Source organism: Lactuca virosa, chromosome 5 (genome assembly GCF_052849685.1).
Source record: "Lactuca virosa cultivar CGN04683 chromosome 5, Lactuca_virosa_CGN04683_v6, whole genome shotgun sequence".
Classification (NCBI taxonomy): Eukaryota; Viridiplantae; Streptophyta; class Magnoliopsida; order Asterales; family Asteraceae; genus Lactuca; species Lactuca virosa.
Window position 1 is genome coordinate 253,162,106 of NC_136430.1, and position 11,033 is coordinate 253,173,138.

Sequence of the window (11,033 nt, forward strand, 5' to 3'; positions counted from 1 at the left end):
TATATATATATATATATATATAATTGACATATTTTCGCATTTACTCATTCGAAACACTATGAAAATATTCATTTTCTTAAATTTACCTTGTAATCACAACATATGCATCTACAACTACATCTCCACCCTGTAAGGCGTCTTCCAGGGATACTTTTTTATCGAGTCCTTCAATACATGTGAAAATCATAAACGAGATTAAAGATCCAATCATGGTCCATGTACGATCAAAAGATGATGATCTTGGAAATACTACACTTGCATGTAGAGTAGAAAAACATTGGAAGTTCCACTTGAATATCTTTTGGAAAACTCTATTTCATGCTAATTTCTACTGGAAATCAAGGACTGCAGCCTTTATTGTTTTTAATGATAACATATATAAAAAATATTGCGTAGGTAGATATCGTGACTTGTGTATGTGGTATGTGCGAGAAGATGGGTTCTACTTGTCAAACTTTAAGAAGATAGATGCACCTACAACCAAGTTACATGATTGGTCATGAGTGTTGTATTTTACATATATTGACACACACACATACACACACAAATATATATATATATATATATATATATATATATATATATATATATATATATATATATATATATATATACGAGACGAATTCTCGCGCGTTGCGCGACGTAGGTTAAAAATATATTGTTAGAATATTGAAAAATATATGTTTATAATGGTTATGTTATTGACTAACTTTGACATAATATTTTTACACTAATATATATATATATATATATATGATGTGCAGAAAAGTACCTACTAATTTTAGATTATTAACCTAACTAACTTAACTAACTAAAATGCACCTAGGCAGTGTACCTAGTCGAATTATAGAATAGTTTGGGTAAGTCGACTGTCGAACACAGGGAACGGTTTTAACTAATTAATTTACCTACTATTAAATTAACCTAATTATCTAGCAAAGTATTGGGTTTTATCTAATTTTTCAAGTTTAGATGAACTTAATTTCTTAACACAATTCAATCAATAAACAAAACACTTCTGTTAGTTCGAATCCAATTTCCCTCAATGGTTTATAAGTTAATTATGACACTCCTGTTGGTTACCAATTAAAACATTATTAGCAATTCAGTTCTAAATTTACTAATATCAATTAATTCATGTAGATCTATGTATGGTCACACATAATTTAACACATAATCAATTGTTGAATAATATTGGAGCTATATAAGATTGGGTTGACAAACACAAATTATGGTCATAACATGAGTTCTCTAGCACAGCCTAATTTATTAATTCAATTCCTTAACTAAGATTGGTTCGATCTTAGCTCTAATAACCTAATGTTCATTAAATTATTAAGTGTTCCAATTCATGAAAAATAATGGTCATTAACTACATAGAATAAGAAGTTTAAGCAATCAAATTAACAAATCAAGCATGCTAGGAATACCAATCAAACACAAGACATAACCAACAAGCAAGTTCTAGATTAATTAAATAAAACCATGAGTTCCAGCTTCATCTAGCTAACAGAAGCAGCTAGATTTAGTTGGACATGCTAACAAGTAAACATAAACAAACCATAGTCAAAAACATATTTAAATGTACCAAACTATTAAGCTAATTATGAGCTCTTCTTTTTCTTCCTTGGCATGCAACCCAATTTCCAGACCTTCTCTCCTTCTGATTTTCGACTGCAGAAACTCTCCAAGTCAGCCAAAAGTCCCTCAAGTCGTAATGAACAAGCGAATATATAGTTTCTGAATTTTCCGTTGTCACGTCATGAACCGATATGTTTCACGACGTGAATTCGTTGTTATTCGTGTTTGACAAGGAGTCTTCTACGCGCATCTTATCTTCTGGAATATTATAACTCACTTCGTGAGTCTTCAATCCTCACGTCGTGAATTGAGCTGTTTATGTGGGTTTATTCTTCTTTTATTCTCCAAGCCTCCAAAGTTCCAAGCTTTGTCGTTTTTAGTCCCTTTTCTTCAAGAAAGCTTTTACTTGGCTGCAAAGTACAATTTAAAAATGTATAAATATGGCAATACCAAATACCCAACACTTATTCTTTGCTTGCCCTCAAGCAAATCTAATTATTTTAAAATCAAACTCTTATCACTAACATCACATAGAAAAATCCAATTCAAGCTCAACCATTATACCAATACCTCAATGCGCATATTTGTGTACTTTATGCTGGTATGATAACTGTTGTTGTAGGAAAATTTAACCAAAGGAAGATGAGTGTCCCATGACGCGCCGAAATCGATGACGCAGGCTCTCAACATATCTTCCAATGTCTGAATTGTTCTCTCACTCTGTCCATCAGTCTGAGGGTGGTAAGTTGTGCTCATATCCAGCTTAGTTCCAAGAGCCTTCTGTAGTGATTGCCAGAACCTCGAAGTGAACTTGCTATCTCGATCGGAGATAATGGACACAGGCACACCGTGCAGTCGGACTATCTCTCGGATGTAGATTCTCGCGAGTCTCTCCATTTTGAAGTTTTCCTTGATAGGCAGGAAGTGAGCGGATTTAGTTAATCGGTCCACTATTACCCAAATGGTGTCGTACCCACTCGGAGATTTGGTTAATTTGGTGATGAAATCCATAGTAATCCTCTCCCACTTCTATGCAGGTATCTCTGGTTGTTGGAGTAGACCTGAGGGTTTCTGATATTCGACCTTCACCTTGGCGCAAGTCAGGCACTTGCCCACGAAGGTAGCGATCTCTGCCTTCATGTTCGGCCACCAATACAGTCTCTTGAGATCGAGGTACATCTTGTCCGAACCTGGGTGAACGGAGTATCTGGTCTTGTGAGCTTCGTTCATTACAACCTCTCTGTAACCACCGAACTTTGGGGTCCAGATCCGGTCCATGAAGTAATAGACTCCGTCTCCCTTGATCTCTAGGTTCTTTTCCATTCCTCTCAAGACTTCACCCGTCATGTTCTCTGGTCTTAGGGCTTCCAACTGAGCCTCCTTGATTTGCGCGGATAAATGGGAATGGATAGTCATGGTCAGTGCCTTCACTTTATGACCTGAGTACTCCTTCTGGCTGAGGGCATCTGCTACCACATTGGCCTTGCCGGGATGGTAGCGGATTTCGCACTTGTAATCATTGAGTAGCTCAACCCATCGCCGTTGTCTCATGTTCAGCACCTTCTGATCGAAGATATGCTGCAAACTTTTATGGTCAGTGAAGATAGCGCAATTGGTTCCGTAGAGATAATGTCTCCATATCTTCAATGCGAAGACCACTGCTCCTAATTCCAGGTCGTGCGTTGTGTAATTGACTTCGTGTGTTTTCAGCTGTCTTGAGGCATAAGCAATGACTTTTCCCCGTTGCATGAGCATACAGCCCAGGCCCTGATTGGATGCATCACAGTAGACAACGAAGTCCTCCGTCCCTTCGGCCAGAGGCAAGATAGGTGCGCTGCATAGGGCCTGCTTCAACGTTTAGAATGCAGTGTCTTGCTTCTCACTCCAACAAAAGGGTACGCCTCTCTGGGTTAGAGTGGTTAGGGGTTTGGCAATTCTGGAGAAATTCTTGATAAATCTACGGTAATAGCCAGCGAGACCCAAGAATTGACGGATTTCTGTGGGTGTCTTCGGTGCTGACCAGTTCTCTATCGCCTTGATTTTGGAGGGTTCCACGTGTATGCCTTCCTCGCTTACCACGTGACCTAGGAAGGTTACCTTTCGAATCCAGAATTCGCACTTGGAGAATTTCGCGTATAACTTCTCCGTCCTTAAGGTTTCCAGCACCGATCTCAAGTGCTGTTTGTGATCTTCCTCGCTTCTGGAGTAGACAAGTATATCGTCGATGAACATGATGACGAACTTGTCCAGGAAAGGACGGCACACCCGGTTCATCAGGTCCATGAACACTGCCGGTGCGTTGGTTAGACCGAAAGGCATAACTACGAACTCGTAGTGACCATATCGAGTCCGAAATGCTGTTTTAGGAACATCACCCTCATGGACTCGTAGCTGATGGTACCCTGATCTTAAATCTATTTTCGAGAAGTAGCTGGCTCCCTGAAGTTGATCGAAAAGGTCGTCGATTCGAGGAAGAGGGTAACGGTTTTTGACAGTGAGCTTGTTTATGTAACACCCGTTTATTTAATAAATAAATAAATTAATTAATGATTTTATTATAGCCCTAAAATCAATAATTATTTAGCAGGGTGTGATTTCGAGGAGCTAATTGTAAAGATTTTAGAAGTCGGGGATTAAAAGTGTAAGTTCCAAACTCAGTTTGTAAATATATATAAAGACAGGGACCCCGTGGTAATTAATTGGATTTAATTTAAAAAGGAAAAGAGGTGGAGGGGCTGAATATGTCATAATTACGACATTAGGGGTTGTTTGGTAATTCATGGGTCGAATTTGAAAGGAATTTATGATATCAGGGCTAATGGGTAAATATTAAATTTAAAGTGAAGAAGATATTGTGGGGAGGGACTAAAAATGGTAAATGAGTGAAAGTTTCAAGAATACGGGACTTATACCCGACGAATCTTCCCTCTCATTTTAATGGAAATTTTAATGGAAGAGGACCCCTAACCCTAATTGATGCTCAGCCGCCACCACAAGAAACTACCCCTAGCCGCCATCGTCGGTGTCGGGTCCGACCGCTACCTCCTTGACGTTGAAGATGGAGTCCACCGCACCCAAGATCGCCGGCGAAGCTGCTGCCAGCGACGAAGAGCAGCACAAGGATGCCAGCAGCGGGCTGTCGCTGCCCTCCTCCGGTGAAACGAGCTATGTTCGCCACTGTGCAAGTCGTGTGTGTGGATACGAAGTTCTCGGTAATGATTGTAACCACCCATCTACTCCTTTCTCTTCGTTCTTTCTGTGATTTGGAGTAGTTTATGTCGACAGGGGCTGCCGGTGGTTTTAGATCATCGTTTTTGGTGTTTCCGATCGGCACCTGCCACCGTAGTGGCTGTATTGGGAGTAATTCGGTGTCCAGCTCGTGTTTACGAGTGCGTGTGTATGTTTGCTCGGCTGGGGACAAAGAAAAACCACCGCCACCATCGGGAGGTGGTGGCTATCATCGTAACTGCTGCTGCTGCTGCCGTTTTTGTGTTACTGCCGCCGCCTTGAGCCGTCAGGTGGGTGGCTGGAGTGTTGGATGCAATCTGAAGTTTTTGTGCGTGTGTTTTGTCTAGTTGGAATACCAAGAACAGCCACCACCACCACCGTGAGGTGGTGGCTGCCACCATGTGTGTGCTTATTTTGTTTAGTGTGTGTGTGTCATCTTGAGATTTAGCCTTGTAAAATGTAATTGGAAATGGAATAATGAAATGAAATTGAAAACCACCACCTTAGGGTGGTGGCTGCCGCCACCGGCCGCCGTGTCAGGTGGCGGTGTGCTTAGTTGTGTTGGGATTGCTAGTTTGGGGATGTTTGGTCAAGGGACTAAAACCCTAATGGGCCTTGAAACCCTAATGGGCCCAATGAGGCTTAATGGGCATAAAATCCCAAACATGTGTCTAATGGGCTTAATGGACCCTAATGGATCCAAGGACTTAACTAATGGGCCTATTGGGCTAAGATGGGTTGGAAACCCTAATTAGGGTTTAGAAAACCCTAATATTGGATTTATGGGCTTTGACTTATTGAGACCCACTTGTGGGCCATTGGAATAATGGAATTGTGTGATTAAGCCCAATCACACCATATGACTTATTTAGAAGAATGATGGACTTAATGGATTAAGTCCTTAATGGGTTAAGTGAGAAACACTTAACCCTAATCGTCATTTTATGTGAAACCCTAATTTCACATGGGTGTATTGTTAGGCCTTCTATTGGGCCTTGATGATTGCGTTATTAATGGGCCATCCAAAGTCAAGCAAATGGACTAGAATATTTAATGGGCCTAGGGTAAGGCCCATGTAAGGGGTTTGGGCCCAATTTGGAAAATTGGGCCATAGATGGGCCATAGTATGGGCCTTAATGATTATATGATGTTGGGCCTTAGAATGAGACCATGTAAAGGTTTGGGCCCAATTTGGAAAATTGGGCCATATGCTGGGCTTTGAGCCATAGTTGGACTTTTGGGCCTTTGGATTGGGCTTTGGGCTTAAATAAGCCAAGATAGGGGTAATGTAGTAATTACCCAAAGCATGTACTTATGGTTATGTAGTGGAACCCAATTATTAATTGGGTAATGTTTCGATATTGACAGACCGGGAATCTGTCATCCAGCAGCTGGGGTTGAGTCTGCGGGACGTCAGCAGTGTGGGGTTGAGTCTTCGGGACTTCAGCAGTGCGAGGTGAGTTGCCTTCCAGTAGGAGTGGGTCTACGGCCACAATGCCGACCCACTAGTAGGAGTTATTTGTTAGATGATTGTCTTTGTGATATTTATCTGGTGTGTTGTTATCTGATATGCTTTATGTGCTAGGATGCTATGACATATGTGTTAGTAGTGGTAGGGGTGATATAGCCCATAGTTACTGGTTGAAAGATACCGAAGGGGTAGGTAGTACCCATGCATGCCTAGCAGTATGATCATGATATGTTATTATGTGATAGTGGTAGGGGGTGAAATAGTCCCCGGTTACCGGTTGAAAGATACCGAAGGCAGTTACCGGTTGAAAGATACCGAAGGGGTAGACATAACCCATGTATGATATGTTATTAAGGGACCAGTATTGTTATGATATGCCATTATGTGATTCAGTATGTTTATGTTATGTTATCATGGAACCAATATGTTTATGACATGTTATTATAAGGTAGTGGTGGGGGTGAAATAGTCTCCGGTTACCGGTTGAAAGATACCGATGGCGGATACCGATGGTGGATACCGGTTGAAAGATACCGATGGTGGATACCGGTTGAAAGATACCGAAGGGGTATACAGAACCCATACAATGCTTATTTGTTTGTTTATGATGTTAGTATGTGATCAACATGTTTATGATGTTAGTACCTGATCAGTATGTTTATGATATATTACTATGTGATAGTGCTAGGGGTGAAATAGTCCCCGGTTACCGGTTGAAAGATACCGATGGTAGTTACCGGTTGAAAGATACCGATGGTATTATGTGGTATGTGGTATGATGGGGGAACTCACTAAGCTTCGTGCTTACGGTTTACAGTTTTGGTTTTAGGTGCTTTGTTTGCAAAGGAAAGGAGCCGGCTTGATCGCAGCGCATCACACTATGTTTTCCGCACACGAGATCCTTGGGATTATACTCTGATATGGTTTCATAATATTATATTTTGATTATTCACACTTTGGTTTTATGTAATAACCTAATTAAAAATGAAATTTTTGGCCTTAAATTTTGGGATGTTACAAGTTGGTATCAGAGCCTTGGTTTGAGGGATTCGGGCACACTCTCGGGTGTGTCTGGACTCAAACTGAGGGCTTGGTATGAAAATTGTCAAAAAAATCATTTTATAAAAAGAATTTGAAAAGAATTTGGACGGAGAAAAAAACTTTGAAAAGAACAAGGTGTGTGATGCGCGCAATCAGCCGAGCTCAAGTAAGTTTTCCCCAAGATACCCATACATGTTGTGTTATGATATGATATGATTATGAGAACTGCATGCTAGACTAGGGCTAAGGGTCTAGGAAGATGCCTTATGTGCCTGTTGTATGTGCTTGCTGAATTACATGATAGTACTGATCAGTTAGTGATAGGATAGCCTATTTAGGTTATGCCTGATTGTGTGAGCCTTAGAATCGCATGCTAGTATAGATCCCTAACAAGAGGATAGACTAATCTGATTGGAATATGTTGGTGAGATTTTCCATTGTCTGAATGCTGCTTGCTTGGTGCTTTGAGGGACTCTTAGTAATGTGAGCTAGCTACTAAGTGAATATGCTAAGTCGCGAATGACTATATTCATGAGGGAGCTAGTTGACATTAGTGGGAAGTTCTTTAGAAGCTGAGGACTGGGTGAGTACGGGAACCTAGGAAAGCCTAGGATATGCTCAGTGGGTTAGTAGTGAGGTTCAGTGAGACTTGGGTGTACCAGTTGAGGAAGTGACTTGGAGGATTCGGGAGGATTGCTGAGGAAAGGATGGATAGGTGTGGAAGGTAGTATTGGGCCCGTACTACTTAAAGCACATGATCCATACTCGAATCAGTGAGAGTCTTGGAGAATCTAAGAAGCTTCAGGGAAGAGTTTGTGACCCAGTTTGGGGACAGAGGATGTTCCAGTTGTTGCAGCTTAGCCATTGGCAAGCGAGCTAGTGAGCGTGACAGGGTGTCAGACCCTGAAGGATATGATTTCCAAGAGTTGCAGATGCGGGATCGATTTGGGAGCACCCTGGAAAGAGAGGTGCGTGCCAGGTGCGTATAGTAGAGGGTCCCGGGAAGAGACCCATGACTTCTAATCATCGGGTGAAAGGCCATCAGGGTCTGAGTCAGTGCAGCACGTACGAGAAGGTACACGAGGGAGTTTGTCACTCCAAGGGTTTAGGCTGCTACAGGGTAGCGGGGTTGGTCATGTCAGCAGAAGGGGATCAGATTTCAAGAGTACTCATCGAGATTTCCAAGGATGGGAGATCTCAAGGTTTAATCGGTGATTAAACGCTAGCATGGGCAGGCACAGGTTGTCATCAGTGGGATATTAGAAAGCGAGGAGGATTGGGAATCCCTCAATTCTCATGTAATGTGAAGACTTAGTCGAATCTAAGTGGGGGATAGACTTTTTATAAAGTTCTCCAACTGTGACTTCTGGTTGCACGAGGTGCAATCTCTTGGGCACCTTGTCAACCAGAAGGGCATTCTCGTTGATCCGGCCAAGATAGAGGCAGTGATGCAGTGGGAGATTCCGAGGTCTCCAACCGAGATTCGGAGTTTCCTGGGTCTAGCGGGTTATAATCGGAGGTTTCTACGGGACTTCTCCGAGGTTGTGGGTCCTTTGACCCGACTGACCAAGAAGTCGACGACCCTTCGATAGGGGCCTGGGCAACAGGCAGCCTTCGAGGCTCTCAGACAGCGGTTGTGCGAGACACTGATTCTCACCCTGCCAGAGGGTGTAGATGATTTCATGGTTTACCGTGACGCTTCGATCACGAGCATGGGTGCGGTATTGATACAGTGGGGTCACGTGATAGCAGGTTTTGGGAACCAGGTTAGAGTTCTGGTTAGGACTCAATTTCAGTTGAGGGTTAGGTCGGGTACGTGTTCGACCCGGTTTGGAAAGTGTTGTAAGACTATGGGGGTAGTCGTAGCATTCACTAGCGATCAGTTAGTATGGCGGATACCGGTTGAAAGATACCGATGGCGGATACCGGTTGAAAGATACCGATGTCGGATACCAGTTGAAAGATACCGATGGCGGATACCGGTTGAAAGATACCGATGGTGGATACCGGTTGAAAGATACCGAAGGGGTATACAGAACCCATACAATGCTTATTTGTTTGTTTATGATGTTAGTATGTGATCAACATGTTTATGATGTTAGTACCTGATCAGTATGTTTATGATATATTACTATGTGATAGTGCTAGGGGTGAAATAGTCCCCGGTTACCGGTTGAAAGATACCGATGGTAGTTACCGGTTGAAAGATACCGATGGTATTATGTGGTATGTGGTATGATGGGGGAACTCACTAAGCTTCGTGCTTACGTTTTACAGTTTTGGTTTCAGGTGCTTTGTTTGCAAAGGAAAGGAGCCGGCTTGATCGCAACGCATCACACTATGTTTTCCGCACACGAGATCCTTGGGATTATACTCTGATATGGTTTCATAATATTATATTTTGATTATTCACACTTTGGTTTTATGTAATAACCTAATTAAAAATGAAATTTTTGGCCTTAAATTTTGGGATGTTACAGTTCAGCTCTCGATAATCGATGCACATCCGAAAGGATCCATCATTCTTCTTCACAAACAAGATCGGGGATCCCCAGGGTGAGGAACTCGGTCTGATGAATCCTTTGCTGAGCAGCTCATTGAGCTGACTAGATAGCTCCTGCATTTCTGCTGGTGCTAGACGATATGGAGATTTAGCTACGGGAGTAGCTCCGGGGACTAAGTCGATGCGAAATCGACTTGGCGTTCAGGAGGGATTCCCGGAAGATCTTCGGGAAAAACATCGGGAAAGTTGCAGAATTCAGGGATGCTCTCGAGGTCTTTAACTTCCTGTTTTTCGTTAATGACGTGGGCTAGGAATGCATAACACTCCTTCCGCAGGAGTGTCACACCCCGCTAAAGCGGAAACACAGGGCGTGGCAGTACAAAGGGTTTCATAGCAAAAGTTAAAAGACAACACCAACCATAGTATTAAAAATCATTACAAATTTACAATGGGTTTGAACAACTTTTAAAAGAAATTACAATGTAAATTGAAATACAACACATATGAATGCTCCTAAAAGTGAAGTGCCCCTAAGTGCCACTTACTCGATGATTCCTGAAAAAGCATGTAAAACGAGCGTCAACTATAAAAATAGTTGGTGAGTACTCACAGATAAACAAAATAATACTGGTTCCATGAATTGAAATCAAAGTTTTGATAAAAGTTTCCAATAATAAAAGTATATTGTTAAAATGAGTAAATAAGTTTGTAAAAACAAAGTTCTTTGTCATCATGAGAGATAAGGTATGTTGCCCAAATAAGATGCAACATTCATATTCTCATGGAAGATAAAGTTCGTTACTCAAACGAGTAAACAAGTTTCATTGCTAAAATGAGCAATCAATTTCATTGCTACAAGGAGCAAACAATTTCATTGCTAAGACATGTATATAAGTTTTCAGTAATAAAAGTTCGTTGTTGTAATGAGAAACAAAGTTCATTGCTATAATTAATAACAAGTTTATTGCTATAACGAGAAACAAGTTTGTATGTGTATGAGCAAACAATGAGTCTCAACCAAACCTATGAATGAAGCCCTATCAAGATCTATGCTTATCGTTCCATAGATGAATATGGTATCATGCACTCCAGCAATAGGGCGAGTGAGGAGTTGTTAATTCCTAATAGCGCTATCCATAATGACCATTGGCTCAAAGAGTTAATGGTTAGAGATAAGGGAAGGGCCTTAGTACGATAAGTTCTCATGTT

At 41.5% G+C, this 11,033-nt stretch overlaps 1 protein-coding gene across 2 annotated transcripts; it reads left to right on the forward strand.

Moving 5' to 3' along the window:
• The first annotated feature begins 4,488 nt into the window (after nucleotides 1-4,488).
• LOC145117241 (uncharacterized) lies at nucleotides 4,489-10,374 on the forward strand. 2 transcript variants are annotated; one of them, XM_079053551.1, is made up of 4 exons: nucleotides 4,489-4,793; nucleotides 4,867-5,099; nucleotides 6,178-6,265; nucleotides 9,611-10,374. In XM_079053551.1, the coding sequence occupies exons 1-3, from the start codon at nucleotides 4,640-4,642 to the stop codon at nucleotides 6,208-6,210; spliced, it is 420 nt and encodes a 139-aa protein (XP_078909677.1). In that variant the 5' UTR covers nucleotides 4,489-4,639; the 3' UTR covers nucleotides 6,211-6,265; nucleotides 9,611-10,374. The 2 variants fall into 2 exon arrangements, with proteins under 2 accessions (XP_078909677.1, XP_078909676.1); XM_079053550.1 differs by lacking the exon at nucleotides 9,611-10,374 and adding an exon at nucleotides 7,110-7,292.
• Nucleotides 10,375-11,033: the final 659 nt, after the last annotated feature.

Bases quoted from the DNA above. Each gene is read 5' to 3' on its own strand.
- LOC145117241 (XM_079053551.1), top strand. From the start codon at position 4,640: ATGGAGTCCACCGCACCCAAGATCGCCGGCGAAGCTGCTGCCAGCGAC. The intron at 4,794-4,866 runs GTAATGATTGTA...TTATGTCGACAG, and splicing joins GTGTGGATACGAAGTTCTCG to GGGCTGCCGGTGGTTTTAGA. The intron at 5,100-6,177 runs GTGGGTGGCTGG...CGATATTGACAG, and splicing joins CCGCCGCCTTGAGCCGTCAG to ACCGGGAATCTGTCATCCAG.